Source organism: Onychostoma macrolepis, chromosome 15 (assembly GCF_012432095.1).
Source record: "Onychostoma macrolepis isolate SWU-2019 chromosome 15, ASM1243209v1, whole genome shotgun sequence".
Lineage (NCBI taxonomy): Eukaryota > Metazoa > Chordata > Actinopteri > Cypriniformes > Cyprinidae > Onychostoma > Onychostoma macrolepis.
Genome location: NC_081169.1, coordinates 27,954,942 through 27,976,275, shown reverse-complemented (window position 1 = coordinate 27,976,275; position 21,334 = coordinate 27,954,942). Strand labels below are relative to the sequence as shown.

Here is a 21,334-nt window from a genome sequence, read left to right as displayed (position 1 = left end):
TAATTTCCAGAAAGTCAAGTGATTTCAATAATGCTTGAATTCAACACCAAGCATGTTCACTTTAATGTTGTAAAAGAAGAGATAAATGCACTGAAGCTTAGGTGTCCCACATTAGTCAGTGTCCCACATTACACTAATCCACCCTACTTCTGTTGTTTTGCTGATAAAGCGGTTATAAAATAACTCCCACAGAGGAGTGTGACTCAGGTCATGACTCTAAATTTTCACTTCACTAAAGATCCGTCTCCAAGGGATCGCATGTTTCTAATGCAGTGATACTGTGGAGACACATTTGTTGAAAACATCTTTAAAATTTAAATTCAAAATAACACAGCATTTGCAATGCACTCTAATGCATTTCTGATTTAAACATGACTGTTGTTTTTGCAGCATATATAGGCTACATTGTTCTGATTGAGTGTCACTGTAAATAATGTGTGCATGACCAAATATAATGACCTAATATGTGTTTGCTCGTGTGATGAATGGGTTTGTGAACAATGCATGTACTTATGTGATTGAGTTAATGCATGTTTGTCTTAAGAGTTAATCATTGTGTGTGATAGAATCGAATGCGCCTGTTTGCAGGATGAATGTGTTTTTGTCAGTGTGATAGTATTACTTCTGCGCGCTCACTGGCATGTCATGTGACTCGTGTCATATGATCATTGCTGTATAAGTTCAGTAGCACGCGGCTGGTCAACAGAGAGTTTCAGTGCTGCAGGTGCGCGGAAGGACGAGAGGGACAATTAGTATCCTTGCGTCCGTTCAGCTGTCACTCCCGTTATCTATCACTGTCTGTCTGCTGTCGAGCCGTCGTAAGAATGCGTGCGCTCGCAGTCGTTGTTTTGTTGGCGTTCATCGGCGGGTCTGCGGCAGACACTCCGGCCAACTGTACCTATGAGGACCTGCTGGGCACCTGGATCTTCAGCGTGTATGATGTGGGTCACGATCGAACCATCAACTGCTCCAGCACAGGTCAGACCAGATCAGACCACCGCAGCTATCTGAATCAGTGCGCTTTTGTCTTCCACACGGAAGTTCAGTTTTACTTTCGGTTTTATGCTGAGGTCTTCAGATGAACATCTGTGCCTCTTTTTTTAATATATATATGTATAGATATATAATTGACCTAATTATAGGCATTATACTAAAATGATGCGCTAAGGATGGCACAAATATGTACTTTTGGCTTTTTGGATACTCTTAATAACACTGGCACTCTGGTAGTACCATGATGGTACAATGATTAGCATTGCTGGGTAACACTTATTTTACATGTACTTACTATTATAATAACAATAAATTATGCATAATTACATGTAAGTAGCCCTAACCATATAGTAAGTACATGTAGTTAGTTAATATTACTCAGTACTTAAACGTATAATTAAGGACACCTTAAAATAAAGTGTAGGCCATTGCTATTATACTTTCTTTGCTATTTACCATGTTACTGAATGACTACCATGTTCGTTTACCATAGTATTTCCAAGTTACTCCAAGTCAAAAAACATGGTTGTAGTTGTCATAGCAGTATTTTGTTAGTGTCAGTCCATTAGAGCATATTTTCCTAAATAACAACATCACTAATGCTGTCTGAGAGTACAACAGTAAACTTGATTGTTATTTTTGATGAATGTTGTAGATATTGTAGTGAACTGCATTTGTGGGCATCATCGGTGCATCTGAACGTTCAAAAGCACACATGATGTACAGAATGCTATATATAGGCAGGTTTTGAATTGCAGCCATTGTGTTTGCATGTCTCCAAAGTTACTTCCTTAAGTTTCTAAATGAAACACTGTTGACTTTTAAACAGGAAAGTCAGTGAAAACGGTGACTGTGGACCTGCAGAAGTTGTTTGTATCCGTGGATGATCTCGGTCACACTGGGTTCTTCACTCTCATCTATAACCAGGGCTTTGAAGTGGTGATCAATGACTACAAATGGTTCGGGTTTTTCAAGGTAAGCATGACGAGACACTTTTAGTCTCGGTAACAGCACATGACTGTGATGCATGATCAGATGACTGTGGTTTCATAACAGAAGGGAAATTCTGATATCAGCTCTTTTGTGTTTCGCTGTTCTTTATTGTGCCTTGCTCAATAAATGTGGTATGATTTTGCACATGCAGTTTTTTTTTTTTTTTTTTTGACTAGGATTTGAGATCCTGTGTTATTTTAGTATTCTATATATTTACTAGGACTAGATGTTAAAAATTCCTCGATATTCAGCAAGCACTGTTGTTGGAGATGTCCTCTTGGGTGGGGTTGACTTGGGAGATGACCGCCTGGTGCCTCCAATACGATACATCATCAGTTGTGCACCCCGGCCTCATTGGGTGTTTCGGCCTTTTAATCACAATACACCCTCACCCGAGGCTGGCCCACCACAGGCTGATCAGACCTGGGTGTGTGTCGCACCAGAGGCTCCATGAGGTCACTTGGGCGCCCATACAGTCTCCTTCCGCTTCAGCCACAGCCAGTGACTGCTTCTTTCGGTAGCAGTTGCAAGGTCTTTGATGGTCTTCCGCTGAGCCTGTCCTCTGATTCCCACCTCCTTTAGCAGCCTTATGGTGGAACTAGCAACATAGCCCCTGCAGCCCACTTCCACTGGATGAACATTTACCTTCCATCCCCGGCCCTCTGCTTCGGCAGCCAAATCTGCATATCGCACCCTTTTCCTTTCAAATGCCTCATCGATGGCTTCCTCCCACGGGACTGTCAGCTCCACTATAAAGACATGTTGACAGGATTTGGACCAAAGGACCAGGTCTGGGCGCAGGTTGGTCGCTGCAATTTCGGGTGGGAAGGTGAGCCTCTGACTTAAGTCTACCCGCATTTCCCAGACCCGGGCTGCGTTCAGTGGGCATGAATCTAGAGGCAATCGATTGGTTGAACATTTCTCCCCTTCCCGGACGAAAGATGTCGGTCGGTGGAAGGTAGTCTGGGCTTCCTTAGCCCGTGGCTAAGGCGGGAGCAGCCCCTCTGACGAAGGGATCCCGGGATTCTGTGAGGGTCATTTCGAGCCTTGCTTTAGAGCATTTGTACTCCTCCACCAGGCTTGAGATCGGTAGAGAGAGGGCTCCATTGCCGTACAGTCCTATGCTGCTGAGGCATCTGGGTAGTCCAAGCCACTTTCTCACCTGCACATTCACCAATCGCTCCAGTCGATTGGCGTGGGATAGGGTGACCTCATAGATGGAAATTGGCCACATGAGGCGGGGCAGCAGGTCCGAACTGAAGGCACCAGATCTTCAGCTTAATACTATTATAGTATTTAGTATTATTTGGAATTGGTGTGTTTTTATATTTTCTTTTTTTTTTTTTTTTGCTTATGTCATTTTAGTACTTCAACTTAAACTTATTAGTTTCCAAGGCAGCTTTTTAAACAAGTGTTTTATTTAATCTACCAAAAAAAAAAAATTGTTGATCATTTTAGTTAATGATAACACAGCGTTCAAACAATAAGAAATCAACAAAATGAAGACTTTTCCCTTCATATACATATTATTGAACAATTTTAGAGTTAGACTATTTATTTAGTTTTGCATATCCATAGTATTAAAAGGATCACATGATGTTGTTTGGGAATCACAAAAGTCATTTTTAAAAACAATCAATTCATAATAATAAATGCGGTTTAACAGTAAATATTGTGCTTTAACAGTAACATTATTGCATTGAGTATTTTATTTTATTTTTCTCCGTGTGTCTAGTATTCTCAGCAGGGTTCAGAGGTGACCAGTTACTGCGATCAGACGATGCCCGGTTGGGTTCATGATGTTTTGGGGAATAACTGGGGCTGTTTCACTGGGAAGAAGGTGCAGCCCATCCCACCCCAAATCGACCACAATCACATGCTTGGACTCCAGCACGAACTGTAAGTGTGTCAGCAGTTTTTGTTTCTCTCTTGTGACTCGATTGTCCTTTTAATTGCACTCTATATCTTGATGAGATCTCATGTGCATTGATGCATTTATTGGGTTGTATGATAACAAACATTTGCTCTCTAGACTCATGAAGCTGCCATACACAAACAACATGGGGTTTGTGGATCAAATAAACTCAGTTCAGAAGTCTTGGAAAGCGACGACATACAGTGTCCATGAGACCCTCACCATACAGGAGATGCTGAGAAGATCAGGAGGACGTGCCTCTCGTATACCACGGTACGCTCGCTAACTGGTGCACTCAGGGCTTTTGTGAAAAATAAACAACCGATGCCTTAAAAATGGAGTTATTCGAGTTCATAAATGTCTGGTGTGATTTATTTAGAAGCATTTTACAGTAAAAGTAGTGAACCGCATAGGTGATTTTTCTTCTGCAGAATATTGTGTACTGAATATTAAGAGCAGCAACATTTCATTTTGAAGATAAATGGTCAGCTGTTATTTCATGTCGGTTTCTCTCTCTTAGACGTGTCAGGCCTGTGACGGTTTCTGCAGACAGTAAGATGGCAGCCGGTCTTCCAGAACACTGGGACTGGAGAGACATGAACGGAGTCAATTATGTCAGCCCTGTCCGCAACCAAGGTGTGTGTGTGTTGAGAGAGAGAAAGAGGAAATGTTGCAATATAACATTGCTTCAATCTGTGTCCTGTATTGCTCAGAGTTGAGCATGTGATTTATATCAGAAACCTCTTGGTGTTCTTTACCATCTGCAGTTGAGTCCTGGGAATAGCTTCAATATGCTGCTATTGATTGTTTTCACTCTAATCCAGGAAGTGTATGTTATTGAATGGCGTAGCTGTTCTTACTATAGAACAGCCTGATAAATGATGCAAGAAACACTACCAGAAAATTACAAGCGTTTTATCTAGTCTGTGTTTGGCTGTTGTTTATGTTTACAGAAATTTCCCCAACAAACCTAATACAGTATTTTATTTATTTGTGTTTGTATAAGTGTGTAGTAGTAGTAATAATAATAATAATTGTGAAGTAAGGCTTCTGGAGAGGAGTCTATGGATATTTAAAATTTTAACTTTTAATATTCACAATTTAAATTATACATAAGCCAGTTTTCTTTTTTTTTCTTTTTTTCAGATTCCTTTAGACCATTTTTGCTGTTGCTATTATAGAATTTAGTAATTTTTGATTTGGATTTTTATATTTTAAATTTTAATTTTATTTATAGTTTTAGTAACTTATGTGCTTTTTCATTTTTATTAGTTGGGAGTTTTGTTTTTATTTTCATCTCTGGTTTAGCATTTACTGTAATTCAAAATAAATGAGTTTGTTGCCTTGACACTGAAATAAGTTAATTTTTCATGTAAAATTTATTTTCATTTTTTTAAATATTTAATTCAGCTATTTTAATTACCGCAAATGTTTTTTTTTTTTTTTTGCTGAGTTAAAATATTATATTAAAATATATCCATGTATTCTAAAGATATTTGTGGGAAATGGATATTTTTGGACTGAAGTGATTTGGTTTAAGATCTATGGTCCCATGGCGCAAGATAATCAGGGTTTGTCACTATTATTTGTCTATTTAAAGCCTTCTTGTTTCTCTTTGTCTTAATATGTCTGACCATCTTTGACCCTATAAAGCTTCTAATCACAATATGCTTTTTGAATTTGTTGTTTTTCACTTGTACCTAATCATATTACTCTTGGGTTTACGGTCTCATCTTTCCTAGTCAGTCTTTTTAGTGTTGACGAGAAACTCAAACTGATATCGTCTTGCTGGTTGCTTCTCTGAAATAAGTGCGAGGAGCGCTGGTCGACGTGTCTGGAGTGGCTCGTTCCTTTCAGAGCCTGACAGTGTCTCACTTTTGTTAAGAGCTCCTTCAGATGCTCCGAGTACATTTAGAGGAGGATTAAAGGACAGTTCTGTAAGACAAGGAAATGAGGTTGTGAATTGTAATTTTTCATCTTTAAATGATTTCCCCTCCTCTTTCTTTTTCAAGCTCAATGCGGCAGCTGTTACTCTTTCGCCACTATGGGAATGCTTGAAGCTCGAGTCCGAATCCAGACGAACAACACGCAGCAGCCGGTGTTCAGTCCACAGCAAGTAGTGTCCTGCTCCCAGTATTCTCAAGGTAAAAGCACGTGTTGATGCACTGAGGCTGTGTTTAATGTGAGCCGTATCTGTGCTGAACTTCAGACGCCCTGTCTGCATATTTGCAGTTATAAATCCGTGAATGTTTGCTTTTCCAGTACCCTCAGGATTATGGTTACACAATCCGATTGAGATCACAATGGATTCTTTGCGTAAATGTTTGACTTTGGGTGGTTCCTCTTTTTCTTTTTCTTTTTCTTCCGCTTCCTGTAGGTTTTATAAGATTAAAAAGATTTATTTCTTTAGGGATGTAAAAATTGTATACTTATTTACATTATTTATTATTTAAGCTGTTGTTTTAAATATGTAAAGTGTTTTTTTTTTTCTCATTTTAATTGCATTTATGTGAATTTTTCCTTTATAAAACCTAATGGGAGGATGGATTGGGAGAGAAATTAAAGTATGTTAAAGGGATTGTTTTTTTATTGGCTATTGTTTTTAATAATATAATGTTTTAGTATTGGTAATGGTGAAATTATATTGTATAGTTATATTATAAAATTGTTGCGACCAATATTTTCTTTTTTTTATACATGCATTTTTCTGGTCTAAGTTGTTCTGATCCAAGTCGGTTTACTTTTTATACATTATTTTATTAATACTAATGTTTATTATATAAATTATAATAAATAATTATAAAAATATTATAAATTATGTAATTGATTTATAAACAACAATTGTCATTCCTAGTGTTATTTTTGTATTGAGATACTGTTACTATATATTTTTTGTTAATATTCTGAATTGACACTTTTTTTTTTTTTCTGCTTTATTGTAAGTAATTTGAGGGTTTTTTGTTTTTAAATGTCTATGTTGTTGTTTTATTTCAGTTTGTTATTTTAGTACTTTGGTACTTTTGGTTATTTTAGAAAATGAGAAGTGTTGCCTTGGGAACTAGCTAGTTTTATTATTTTATTTTGGTTCGGCTAGCATTTTTCAATTATTGCTCTTTTTTTCTTTTTTTTTTTTTTTTTTTTTTTTTACTTTTAGGTACTATAATAACCCTGGTTCTTCCCCTCTTTTTTTCTCCCCATAAATTTTGCAATTAATTGAATATTCTGAAGTTAACATTTTTGATTTTTGGTCTTCTGAACAGGCTGTGATGGAGGTTTTCCATACCTGATTGGTAAATACATCCAGGACTTTGGCATTGTGGAGGAGGACTGTTTCCCGTACACCGGGGATGATTCTCCCTGCAAAGTATCTGAGAAATGCACAAGGTACTATGCCTCCGATTATCACTACGTGGGTGGGTTTTACGGCGGATGCAGCGAGGCGGCCATGATGCTGGAGCTGGTCAGGAACGGCCCCATGGGTGTGGCCCTGGAGGTGTACCCAGACTTCATGAACTACAAGGAGGGCATCTACCATCACACCGGCCTCCGTGACTCCGTCAATCCATTTGAGCTGACTAATCACGCCGTGCTGTTGGTGGGGTATGGGAAGTGCCATAAGACCGGCGAGAAGTACTGGATCGTGAAGAACAGCTGGGGAAACGGGTGGGGCGAGAATGGGTTTTTCAGGATCCGTCGAGGAACCGATGAATGCGCCATTGAGAGCATTGCTGTAGCCACTACACCAATCGCCAAACTTTAGAGTGTAGACGAATTGGTCAGTTAAAACAGGCATGGCCTGGAAAAGTATTTTGATAATGGCAATTCTGAAAAAGGGAAACTTTTTAACTTTGTTGCCAAGTTGCATACATTTAATTTGTTTGGTAAAGTGATCTTTTCCCATGACCTTCCCTGATTGATTGTTCTGTCTTTCAGGTCCCTTTTAGTAGCAAACAGTTTGAATGTGAAATTACAAGTCTCTTTAGATTTGATTCGCTCTCATTTCCCAATTCCTCATACATTATGAAGCTTGAAACCAAGTTAATATTGGCTTCAAGGTTCTCCTCTTTGGTTGACATCTTGGACTTGTTCCATGTGTGTCGACATCATCTCGGTCTCCAGAGTTATGACATTCTCTCGCTGACCTCTTAAGGGAATTTATTCCTCTTCTGTGCCTTTTACTTTTCTTTTTGTTTTTGGCAGCCCTTTAAAGAATAATGGTGAGGCCACTTAGTTTCTGCCTCTTCAAATCCCCAGTTATCATCTTCCTCTGAGCCACCTGTCCACCTGAAAAACTCCTGATCTGGCCTGTCATGTTCCTGTCTTGGGTCACCTGCTCTTTCAATTGTTGCGGTCACCCAAAACCAACCCTGTCTAGAGTGTAGTTATGGTTTTAAATTGATCTGAAAATCTTAATTTTTGTAGGTCTTGTCTCTAGATTTTGCTGCAACTGACCTGCTGCCTCCATCTGTTCATAATCTTCTACTTTAACACACAAAGTTGTTCTGTCCTTTTTTGCTCTGTTTATGTGGATTTCCACAAGGACTGTGTGTATAATCAAAAACAGCATTTCATGTTTGTTTATTTTTTCCTTCCTTGTTGGATTTGTGCTAATGAAAGTTGGGTGCCTTCAGGTGCTGCAATGTGCCTCAACTGCTTATAATGTGTTTTTAAGAAAAGGGATTTTAGATTTTCATTGATCCATGTGAGCTCTGAATTTCACATTTGCACTCTGTCTTGTCCATTTTTACACCACTCTTTTAATTGGACAGTCACTTTGTATTTAGAGAATATCAAGTTGGCAGTTGCTCTCAGGAAAATCAGTACTTGTGGTTTAATAAACAATCACTTGAGTCCATTGCCAACAGTTAAGCTGCTCAGGACTGTTTGAATCCAATGGTTTTATCACAATCTTAGATTTTTGCCTTTTTTGTGCTTCTGTATGTGTCATGATTTTTAATAAAGTTGCTTTTAAGATACTTTTAACCTCAGGTGTACTTGACTTTTGTATAGCCTAAATGGAAAGAAATGCATGAAGTCAAATTTGTATAAACTTATTCCATAAATGAGTTCATTTGAATTGGATTTCGTAGAATTCAAGTGGGCTTTGGTCATTTGGGATGTTAACTATATGCCATGGTCTAAACATGGTACAAGGAAAAAAAACATTAAACAATGCATAAATTAGCTCTGTATAAAAAAAGGTCTATGTAATGTCCCCATTTAGATAGATAAACGTTTGTTTTGTTTTACTGATGACCGCTTTAGTACCAGGTTTAACAGGCAGCAAGTGTGGTTACCATGGTATATTTCTAGGAGGATAGTCTGTAATCTTATTATAGGACCTACACAAGTCTTCACACATTTTTGTAATTGGTGAAGAGAACTTGTTGAGGGCGTGATCCTCACACGTATCATGGTAACTACATTTCACAGCGGTGGTATTCGAACTGTAGTTTTAATCATGATGTTTTCGACATCTGTACGTACCGTGATGAAGTTTCAACAGGCCCCTCCGTCTCTGGTCTCATGCTCGACTGAAGAGTCACAAGTTACGCTTTTCTCTCCGCGGGGCGTTTCTGTTTCTTCCCTCAGAGTCTGACTGCAGATCACACGCGTCCATGTTCGGCTCCGTCTCACACAGCCATGCAGAACCATCACCTGAAGGAACACTTATATAAAATCCTGGTGATCGGGGATCTGGGTGTGGGGAAAACCAGCATCATCAAGCGCTACGTGCACCAGAACTTCTCACCGAACTACCGCGCGACGATCGGCGTGGATTTCGCGCTCAAAGTTCTCAACCTCGACCAGGAGACCGTCAGATTACAACTCTGGGACATCGCCGGTATTTTTTTTTTTTTTTTTTAATATAGCCTATATAAACACTTTTTTTTCTGGGCCTAAGGTTTATTTAAAATTACTAAATAAATAAATAATAGGAACAAAATTAAACAATTAATTTTATAAATGCATTAATTTGTATAGTTATATGTAGCCTACAGTCTTAGACAATGACTATGCGTAGTATTTTTTACGGGGTTTTTTTTCTTTACTCTTAACTTGTCACAAAGTTGTGAATAACTTGCATAATGATAGATAGATACTTAAATCTGACAAAAAGTCCATTCATATAGGCTAGAGTTTTGCAATTTCATATATAACATTTTATAGGCTATATAATTTATATAAAGGCGTTATATAACTTTCTAATGTTATGTGGACCAAACATATTCAAATATGTCGTAATCTAATTATGAAGTCGCATTGTTTTATTCTCAAGTCTCTCTTGAATAACGTTCCTCACGCGCGCGCGCTCTGCGCGGTCATGTGTTCGTCGCTCATGTGAGGGAGATTTCCACCTAAAAAAAAAAAAAAACAGAAAGAAAACAGGGACGTCGTTGTAAATAGGAGATTAAATGAGCAGGGACATCAGAGAGGAGCGTGATTTGTCATTGTTTAGTCGTTCCCAAGAGAAAATAAACATATCAACACGATTATAGAAGACCAATTCCATTAAATATCGTAAAGAAAACATGACATCTTTCGTTGTAAGTGGCAACTATTTATCTCTCAGCTGTTGGACTCGTTTATTATAAAGGACGTCTTATGTTGCTGCACAACCCAGCTAACAAAAATATGTTCTAGGAACATTTTGCTAACGTTCCCATTAAGTTATGTGGAAATAATTTCTGGATGTTCTGTTCTCTAAAAGTTCAAAAGATCCACTTTTTAAAATGTTTACTTTTTTTTTCTTTCTTGTTTACGGGAATATTAAGAGAACAATCCATTTTAGAATTTTGCAAACATTATGAAATGTTACTTTTCAAAATTCTCTGAACATTCTGAAACAAGTAGCAACATATGTACAACTACAATGTTTCAGAAAGAAAAGAAAAAAACATTCCATGAACTATGTACAAATAACGGTTGTGTGCTAACTTTTTTAGAATGCTACTAAAGACCACAAAAGTTCTTGAAAAATGTTTATTCATAACTTTGGGAGAACATCGTTCTGAGAACATTCTCTGTTAGCTGGGTAGTTTCCATTGCTCTCTTCATAGTTTCTCAGTCTTCAGTCCGCTGCTCCGGTAACTTCTGACACTAATCCTGAGCGCTGAGCTTTAAGTTTAACGGCGTGAGGCTGGAGCTCAGTGGAGTTGATCAATATGAGCCGTAGGAATGTGCTTTTCCTCATTAATGATATCCAGGCTTTAGTTCGGACCCTTGTGTACAAGAATCTCAATGTACGATCACGTGGATCAGAAAAAAGAAAAAGCATAAAGACTGAAATTCTCTCGCATTCACCCAAGGCTTCAGCTGAAAATAAACCTCTCATTGTTGTCTGTGTTCTGCTATGATCACCATGAAGTCACGGTGAAATGTATGTATGTTCATGATCTATATAGCTGGTATTTACAGAAGACTCTTGTGCGGTTTGTTCTGATTCAATCTCTTCCGCAGGCCAGGAGCGTTTTGGGAACATGACGCGGGTGTATTATCGAGAGGCCATGGGAGCCTTCATCGTTTTTGACGTCACCCGGCCATCGACGTTCGAGGCGGTGACAAAGTGGAAGGAGGATCTTGACGCCAAGTTGAGTTTATCCAACGGCAAAAACGTGGCGACCGTGTTGCTCGCCAACAAGTGCGATCAGGGCAGAGATGTTCTCACTAACAATGGCATCAAAATGGAGCAGTTCTGCCAGGAGAATGGCTTTGTGGGATGGTTTGAAACTTCTGCCAAGGTACGTCGTGAATCATCATTTGAAAACAGTTTTCATATCACCAGCAGAGTCTTCAGATATTGAATGTGATGTGCACAGAGGTTAAAAGGTCAAGTGAAAGGTCATGGTAGATGATCTAGTTTGCATTCTGTTGGTTTGCGGTTTAATTGGTTGAAAGAATCATTTACACTTGACACACAATCATTCATGTAAGCTAAAAAAAAACGTAATTGCAGCTTTTTATCTCACAATTCTGACATTTTCTTCTCACAATTCTGATTTTCAAAAAAATTAAGAGATGTTAAACTCACAATTACGAGAAAAAAATCCTGATTTCAGAAATAAAAGAGTTTTACCATAATTACCTTTTTTATTTTTTTATTCCATTGCAGAAAAAACAAAAACAAAATTGTGAGGTATAAACTTGCAATTTTGAGAATAAAACTAAAGGTGGAATTGCAAGATGCAATCTTGAAACTCAAGATGCTAACAAGATGTTAACTCTCAATTCTGAGAGTTTTTATCTCGCAATACTGAGATTCTTTTTTTTGCAATTATGAGATTGCACAAAAAGTCAGAATTGTGAGAAAAAAGTTGCAATTACCTTTTTTATTTTATAAGTCCATGGCAGAAACAAGCTTTGTGTCGGTTCAATTTCTGCTCACCAAGACTGCAGTTAATTGATCAAAAATACAGTAAAAACAGTAATAATGTGAAATTGCAAATTACAGTTTAAAATACCTGTTTTCTAATTGTATTTACTGTAAAATTTAATTTATTCCAGTAACTGAATTTTCAGCATCATTACTCCAGTCTTCAGTGTCACATGATCCTTCAGAAATCATTCTAATATGCTGATCTGCTGCTCAAGAAACATTTCTGATTATTATCAATGTTGAAAACAGTTGTGCTGCTCATTTTTTGTGCAAACTATCATACATTTAATTTTTAAAAAAATAGAAATCTTTCATAACATAAATGTCTTTGCTGTTGCATTTGATCAATTTAATGCGTCCTCGCTGAATAAACTCTTACTGACCCCAACCTTTCGAAGAGTAGTGCATGCAAAGTGAATGAGCTGTTAGACTTCTCCTTTTGTGCTCCGAGGAAGAAAATGATAACAGAATTCTAATTTTTTGGATGAGCTATTTTATTGAAAGACAGTAAATGCTGTCTGACCGTCTTGGCTCTTTTATAGGCGTTATTTGTAGTGAATCAGGTCTGTATGTGTGTGAAGATCATTAGAGCTGACAAAACCGCTCACACGCTTTCTGCTGACTCACAGTCCTTCGGCTACAGTACGTCATGAATATTCACGAGCTAATTAATGCAGTCACAGCCAGAGACGAGGTGTGTGAACACTGACAGGAAATGTACTATCACTCTCTCTCTCTCTCCAGGAGAATATTAATATAGATGAGGCTGCACACTGTCTGGTGAAGCACATTATAGCTAATGAGAATGATCTGCTGCAGTCAGAGGTTGCAGACACCATCTCGCCGCAGCAGGAGTCCAGCCGCAGAGGAACCTGCTCCGCCTGTTTCAGGTCCTGAAGAAGATCTCCAGAGGGTCTCAGAGGAGCGCTTCTCCATTCAACTTCATCCTGGCTCTTTCAAGTCTATCCATCACGTGTCTTCTCTTCTCATCTCATTCACATCTCCTGTTGTCTCTGTTTATCTGTGTCAGCGCCAGAGAGGCGACCCTATCGCCGTGTCTCGGTTTCCATGGTAACAAGACTTATCGGACACTCTGCAGAGCAGAAAATGTTTTAAGAGAAAGAGACAGCGGTGTGAAATCCATCTGCAGAACTTCACGAGAACTTCAGGTTCCTGCAGAATCAGAACCCCAAAAGGCCAATTCTGTATTTTACCATCCATTCTGTCATTTTATTATGATTTTACTGACCTGCTTTGCTGTTAATTCATATTTTTACTCACTAACAGAAATGGGCTGAATAAGCAAAACTTTTAATTTTTCCCACTGAGCAGAGCGTAGCTCAATATTTTCCATGTTTTTTTTTTTCCTTTTAAGTCAGGATGTTCATGAATTATGTATGCAGGTCTTAAAAAATATTAATGAATTTGAATATTTTTGGTACATGCCATTGCAGATGTTTTTAAAACAGGGTTTCTGCAGGTTTTCTGAACGTAAATGTAAGACCAAGTAAAGAAAATTAAGAAATATGTTAATATGGTGTCTAAATGTAAATGTCTTGTATTCGCAACACTTCAAAATGTGAAAATACTGTTACTTTATTCATTTCACAAAAAAGCATAAATAGCTCTCTAGAAATATGGAAATAACTTTTACTGTACCTTCACACTGCAAAAAGTGCTTGTTTTCCGGCGCAAATGTCTGAAGATTGTTAAATCAAGATACATGTATTTCAGAAGAACGAATATCTGCCAATGGACTCAGAAAAATCAACTTAATTCAAAGGGAAAGCAAGTTTTGTTTCCCAATGACAGATATTTGTTCTTGTTTTCTCACTTCATTTTCAGTTTCTCAGAAAACAAGACTTCATACATTCACTTACACTATGTACTTACATTTAAATTAATCATTTGGAACAATGCACTTATTGTGTACATGTTTACATTGTACTTATATTTTTAAAAATACCTATATATAATTACATCTGTAATTAATTTCTGTAATTACATTTATAATTACACTGTTGACCCATCCCTTACACCTTAACCCACCCTTAAACCTACCCAGACCACCAAACCTGTCCCTAACCTTACCCGTATCCCACCTTAATAGCAGAAAATGTGTTTTGCAATACAATATGAACACAATAAGTACATTGTACTTATTTTTTGATGCAAGTACATAGTAGTTAAGGCCACCTAATATAAAGTGTGACCGATATTTGTATTAGAAAAAATGACAAAAATACTTAAGCATTTTTTGCAATGCATGTAACATATAATGCCATGACTTTATCAGTAGACGTCTTTCTGCATGTTGCGATTTATAATGTTTGTCATTTGTTTTAAACACTACAGTGCCATCAACCAACAGCGTTTGTTCTTTTATTTATCAAGTGTCAGTGATATATATATTATTAGAGCATGTATGATGATGTCCTGTAAATACCCCTGTATTTACCCACAGCAGAAGAGTTCAGAGTTAAAGTATTAATAAACATAATCTTTAATAAAGTGTGTGTGTTCCCTCTGCGCTTGTATTTCTCGCTGCTGTTGGGATTTGAATGTGCTCATGTTCAGCGAAATGCTGCATGATTGTGTGTGAGGTTAGTTATTAGGCTTTGTTGTATTATTTAAAAGAAAAGTTTGTGCAATTAGCTTGAGCAACAGAAGCCTCTGGAGATGCTGGTTTTACACAAACGCTTTGCTGAGAGCAGCATCAGCTCATACACTCCAGAGACAGTTATTGAACGCTAAATATTATATTTAAAAAAGAAAAAAGTGAAAACCTGCATACACAAAATCTATGGCTATCAGCTACTGCAGACAATGGACAGGATTCATGAAAAGCTTATTAAAGGGGTCATGACATGAGAAACCAAATTTCCCTTGATTTTTTGATACAGAAGATGTCCTTTGTATGCTTAATACATCCTGCAAGTTTCATAACTTATGTCGTCATCATAAATTAAAAAAAGCATTTATGTAATAATCCTCAGAAAATGGCTAGTTTTGGATCAAGGGACGAGGTGACGTCAGCTAGGCACAAACATTTGCATAAACACTGCCTCCAGAGCAAACATCGACATCCAGTAGGCTCCGCCCACTGGCGTTCAGCCGCTAACGGCTGTGACACTTGATCACTTGTACAGACATCGATTTCAGAAGGATCCCAGCTTAAGGAACAAGTGGATAGTTTATTTTTAATGGCATGCCGGATCGTGTCAGAGGATTGTACGGAGCATGTTGTTTGGTAAATGAGGCACAGTGTCATGGAGAGTTCACAAAGAAACATTTGTTTGAAAGATGAAGCAGTACTAGATCTGACTGCAGCTTCATTACAAACCGTAAGTAAATGATTGCATATTGCTTTGTCTGGAAATTACTGTTTTATTTTGATTATGTTGACAAAACACTCACATGCAATAGTGAGGGGGCGTTGATAGTGTTTCCTATGCAATGATGTTAGCCAATCGTAACAGTGGCTGGTTCATGACAATATTTTAAGGGCCAGCCCCTTAAAAACAGCCTGTTTTTCAGAGACAGGTTCGGAGTGAGGGTTTAAAAGAATAATTTTCCCACATATTTATTTATTTATTTTTTGTTTTGTTTTGTTTGTTTGTTTGTGCAAAATCTTTATTAACATTATAAGTAAACTTTAAGGAACATATTAAAATAATACAAAAAATTGATGTCATGACCCCTTTAAGAAAGAAGTTCCGAAGAATGTTCCTAAATGCAGTTCTTCAAAAGACATTCTCAAAAATGTAGCTCTTAAGAAGAAAATGTAGGATTTAATACAAATTACAAGTTATCCTAACTTCAAGAGGTTATTTACGAAGATTTTTACGAAAATTCTTTTCATTAATTCAAATTCAAAGTTTTGTCTTTAAAACAGTCATCAGAAAAGAAAGATTCTAAAACAAAAAAGGTATTTAATATTCAAAATTCAAATAACTTAGAAAATAGCGGTTAAGAAGAATTTAATTCTTAAGAATGCTTCATTTATTGCTTGATCAACACTGGACGCGACAAAGCAACCATTGAAAAAATTTGTGTCAATATGTCATAAATAGAACGTGGCAGCAATTTACTTTCCAATTTCCAGTGTAGACAGTATCACTGATTATAATGAGTTCTATAGTATTTTTGCGCCGACATTGGCTACCAGAAATCACTTACCCCACCTTTAAATTATGCTAAAACTATGTAATACAAAGGGTGGAGATTTTATATGCAATTCAAGTACATTTTTCTTTTGTGTAAGCTGATTCTCCTGAAAAGCATTGGCACAATGAAAGGTGTTTGGTGTGTTTGCAGATAGTAAAATGTGTGTAGTACTCATTTAAACGCGATCGACCGGGTTTGAATCAGCCTTTTGGCAAACTTTTTTCTCCTTTTCAAATTTCAAATCACATCAGAAAAGCATTTATTTTCAATAAAAATAAAGGAAATAATCAAAAAGTTGAAAATAAAGTGTCGGGTAGGGCTAGGGTAGGTGTAGGGAGGGCTTTATTGTCCCAATAAGGTAGTATCCATTTAATAATTTGAATTAAAATTAAAATATACACTCAATAAGTTATTATTGCACACTGTTTTATAATGTGCTACAATACCCAGGTGCAGATAATTGCCACTATTTGCAATAAGTAGTATAAATAGCAGAAAATCCTATTTTAATGTAGTGTAAATAGAATCCATTTCTATTTGCACTTAATGTAAATAGCATCCATCGCTATTTGCACTTAATGTAAATAGCATCCATCGCTATTTGCACTTAATGTAAATAGCATCCATCGCTATTTGCACTTAATGTAAATAGCATCCATCGCTATTTGCACTTAATGTAAATAGCATCCATCGCTATTTGCACTTAATGTAAATAGCATCCATCGCTATTTGCACTTAATGTAAATAGCATCCATCGCTATTTGCACTTAATGTAAATAGCATCCATCGCTATTTGCACTTAATGTAAATAGCATCCATCGCTATTTGCACTTAGTGTAAGCATCTATCGCTAAGAAAATATGCTATTTTCACTTAGTGTAAATAGCCTGCCTTGTTGTTGGTAGAGGCTATTTACACTAACTCACCCACCAACGTGTGATTGGGCTAGCCAACATTACAAAAGAGATTGATTGCCGTCAGTTCAAGTGGCGCAGATAGTAAAATGTGTAGTACTCATTTAAACGCGATCGACCGGGTTTGAATCAGCCTTTTGGCAAACTTTTTTCTCCTTTTCAAATTTCAAATCACATCAGAAAAGCATTTATTTTCAATAAAAATAAAGGAAATAATCAAAAAGTTGAAAATAAAGTGTCGGGTAGGGCTAGGGTAGGTGTAGGGAGGGCTTTATTGTCCCAATAAGGTAGCATCCATTTAATAATTTGAATTAAAATTAAAATATACACTCAATAAGTTATTATTGCACACTGTTTTATAATGTGCTACAATACCCAGGTGCAGATAATTGCCACTATTTGCAATAAGTAGTATAAATAGCAGAAAATCCTATTTTAATGTAGTGTAAATAGAATCCATTTCTATTTGCACTTAATGTAAATAGCATCCATCGCTATTTGCACTTAATGTAAATAGCATCCATCGCTATTTGCACTTAATGTAAATAGCATCCATCGCTATTTGCACTTAGTGTAAGCATCTATCGCTAAGAAAATATGCTATTTTCACTTAGTGTAAATAGCCTGCCTTGTTGTTGGTAGAGGCTATTTTCACTTAGTGTAAATAGCCTGCCTTGTTGTTGGTAGAGGCTATTTACACTAAGTGCAAATAGCCCGCCTTGTTGTTGGTAGAGGCTATTTACACTAACTCACCCACCAACGTGTGATTGGGCTAGCCAACATTACAAAAGAGATTGATTGCCGTCAGTTCAAGTGGCGCAGATAGTAAAATGTGTGTAGTACTCATTTAAACGCGATCGACCCGGGTTTGAATCAGCCTTTTGGCAAACTTTTTTTCTCCCTTTTCAAATTTCAAATCACATCAGAAAAGCATTTATTTTCAATAAAAATAAAGGAAATAATCAAAAAGTTGAAAATAAAGTGTCGGGTAGGGCTAGGGTAGGTGTAGGGAGGGCTTTATTGTCCCAATAAGGTAGCATCCATTTAATAATTTGAATTAAAATTAAAATATACACTCAATAAGTTATTATTGCACACTGTTTTATAATGTGCTACAATACCCAGGTGCAGATAATTGCCACTATTTGCAATAAGTAGTATAAATAGCAGAAAATCCTATTTTAATGTAGTGTAAATAGAATCCATTTCTATTTGCACTTAATGTAAATAGCATCCATCGCTATTTGCACTTAGTGTAAGCATCTATCGCTAAGAAAATATGCTATTTTCACTTAGTGTAAATAGCCGCTGCCTTAAAGGTGGGGTATGCATTTTTTCAAAAATGCTTTAGAAAATTGAGTCGAGCCAGTACCAAAACAAACTTGTAGCTAATCAGCAGTAAGGGGCGTGTCTACTCATGATGCGAGGAGAGAGCGCTCATCAGTGCACATGACGGACATTAGCCGAGCCGAGCAACGACAGAAAGATAGAGATGGCGGATTAAAAAAAACAAAGAGGACAACGTCTGCGGCACAAAAGAAGGCTTACACCATGCGACAGTTGTCCTGTTATGGTCTGTCAACACTGGACGCGACAAAGCAACCATTGAAAAAATTTGTGTCAATATGTCATAAATAGAACGTGGCAGCAATTTACTTTCCAATTTCCAGTGTAGACAGTATCACTGATTATAATGAGTTCTATAGTATTTTTTTGCGCCGACATTGGCTACCAGAAATCACTTACCCCACCTTTAAATTATGCTAAAACTATGTAATACAAAGGGTGGAGATTTTATATGCAATTCAAGTACATTTTTCTTTTTGTGTAAGCTGATTCTCCTGAAAAGCATTGGCACAATGAAAGGTGTTTGGTGTGTTTGCAGATAGTAAAAATACATATATTTACATCACTATTCATTGATTTTCTTGCCATAATTTTGGATACACTGAGGTACAGAAGATCTGTGTGTGTGTTTGATCTGGCCGTGTGATCCCGGTCTCACGGCTCCTAATGAAATAAATTGGTTTGCGAGATATTCCAGGTCAGCTCAGCTCTGACCCGACACACAGGGAGGAGAATTCATTTGATATGCAAACTAGAGCATGACCAGCAGGTCAAAGAGTAATTTGCCCGCTCTCGCTCTGATGTGGTGGGCTGACATGATCCACATGCTTCTGGATCTTGTGAACATTTTATCGCCCTTGATTAATGATGATTATGATTTGGTTATGTTTGTAAAATGCCTCTCTTATTTATTTAGCTAGTTCTCTCCCCCTTCTCAGAAAACTTCATTAATACTGTCTTTCATACTTAAATTCACATGCTACTATGCATTACAAATACACTTAAAATAGGTCTAAATTTAAGATTCATGTATTTGAAATGCATATAAAATATCTACTTATTTGGAATACACGGTTTTAACAAACAAACCAGTAAACTTAGTGTTTTGCATATTTGTCAGTCATTAAAAAATCATGACACGGTATATTATTAACTATCTGCATCTATTTGATTTTATTTAAATAATCATATTTTTCAAAATGCATTTATTCAGATCTGCAGGAATCTGTTCAATTGTGAAAACATGAACATGGTTAAAATATGGCTAGCTGTGGAATAAGTCATAATTAAAGTATATCAGATTGAAACAAATTAGATTTATTGATGATACATGTATAAAGCCTGTTTTTGTGTATTTAAAACAGTTTATTAGTATACTATTACAGAAATATAACAAATTTACATGTACTGTATGTATGACTGACAAATATGCATCACATTAAGTTTATGTTAAAACTGTGCAATCCAAATGGATGTACATTTATATATGCAATTCAAGTACATAAATCTTAAATTTAGGCTTAATATTTTTGACTTCCGATTGGAAAGCATGTACTTTTGAGTATGAAGATAGTACAAATTGTAAAAAATGATTTAATTAATAACTTCTCTAGATTGTTGAGATACACAAATATCAAAACTTTATATTTCAAGTTGACTAAACAAACTTTAAAGGCAGTATAACAATAATTTTTCAAGCTGAAAAATAAATAAATAAATCATAATAAAAATACATAAAAAAATAGACACAAACTTGCATCTTGATACTTCAGATTATTTTATATACCGTTTATTTTTGCATGAAAGCATGATTTACCTCAAATGTATACCTCAGAATCCATTGCTGTTAAATAGTACACAATCCAGGCAGCTTTTTGCATGTGGTTTTCATCACACTATAGTTTGGGACGCATTAATCCTCATCTTGAGTTGGATATATAGTTTATGAATTGGCATTCAGCTCAGGTCTCCATGTTTGTCTCATTTTCTATTCCTCATCTTGTATCTTGTTCAATAGCAGGTTGAATTTCCCAGAATTGAAAGGAGTAGATTCATTTTCGGTCTCAATTACTGAGCGATGTTTTAGTCCATCGATCATATTACAACCCTTCCCTCATCAACTCTCTCTTTCTCTCTCTCTCTCTCTCTCTCTCTCTGGGGTGTTTTAAATGAGGAGGTGAACTGAATTCTGGGAATGGTTAACATCGTCCCAGACCTGCTCAGCTCTGACAGGCCGTCACAGTCTGCAGGAGAATAAGGTCTTCCTGTCACCGAGGAACACTTTTCTTCTTTTTCTCTTCTGTAATTAGCTGAAAGTTTGCAGCAGTCCAAAAAGAAAAAGAAACAGTAAGAAAGTGCACAGACAAAAGAATACATTATATTATATTATTATATTATACTGATCACACTGTAACAAATGAAATATCCAACAACGCAATGTCCAATTTCACTTACTAGAACAAACTTTTTTTTTTTGACATTTTCTTCACTCATAATAAAAAAACAAAATACACATGTATTTTAAAGTTAACAGTGCTTAATTGTGTTGAATGTGCACTTGTAGTGTACTTACAATCTGAAACGTATATTTTAATAATTCTTAAAAGTAAATATTAATATTGCATTCTA

The 21,334-nt window shown here is 36.6% G+C and overlaps 2 protein-coding genes across 2 annotated transcripts; both read left to right on the top strand.

The window, feature by feature from the left end:
• Positions 1-659: 659 nt before the first annotated feature.
• On the top strand, positions 660-8,884 carry ctsc (cathepsin C). The gene is made up of 7 exons (XM_058799375.1): positions 660-978; positions 1,823-1,968; positions 3,722-3,885; positions 4,019-4,174; positions 4,422-4,537; positions 5,914-6,045; positions 7,162-8,884. The coding sequence occupies exons 1-7, from the start codon at positions 825-827 to the stop codon at positions 7,659-7,661; spliced, it is 1,368 nt and encodes a 455-aa protein (XP_058655358.1). The 5' UTR covers positions 660-824; the 3' UTR covers positions 7,662-8,884.
• A 660-nt stretch (positions 8,885-9,544) lies between these two features.
• Positions 9,545-14,797, top strand: rab38a (RAB38a, member RAS oncogene family). The gene is made up of 3 exons (XM_058799376.1): positions 9,545-9,746; positions 11,363-11,643; positions 13,023-14,797. The coding sequence occupies exons 1-3, from the start codon at positions 9,545-9,547 to the stop codon at positions 13,173-13,175; spliced, it is 636 nt and encodes a 211-aa protein (XP_058655359.1). The 3' UTR covers positions 13,176-14,797.
• Positions 14,798-21,334: the final 6,537 nt, after the last annotated feature.

Bases quoted from the DNA above. Each gene is read 5' to 3' on its own strand.
- ctsc (XM_058799375.1), top strand. From the start codon at position 825: ATGCGTGCGCTCGCAGTCGTTGTTTTGTTGGCGTTCATCGGCGGGTCT. The intron at 3,886-4,018 runs GTAAGTGTGTCA...TTTGCTCTCTAG, and splicing joins CTTGGACTCCAGCACGAACT to ACTCATGAAGCTGCCATACA. The intron at 6,046-7,161 runs GTAAAAGCACGT...TCTTCTGAACAG, and splicing joins CTGCTCCCAGTATTCTCAAG to GCTGTGATGGAGGTTTTCCA.
- rab38a (XM_058799376.1), top strand. From the start codon at position 9,545: ATGCAGAACCATCACCTGAAGGAACACTTATATAAAATCCTGGTGATC. The intron at 9,747-11,362 runs GTATTTTTTTTT...TCTCTTCCGCAG, and splicing joins ACAACTCTGGGACATCGCCG to GCCAGGAGCGTTTTGGGAAC. The intron at 11,644-13,022 runs GTACGTCGTGAA...CTCTCTCTCCAG, and splicing joins GGTTTGAAACTTCTGCCAAG to GAGAATATTAATATAGATGA.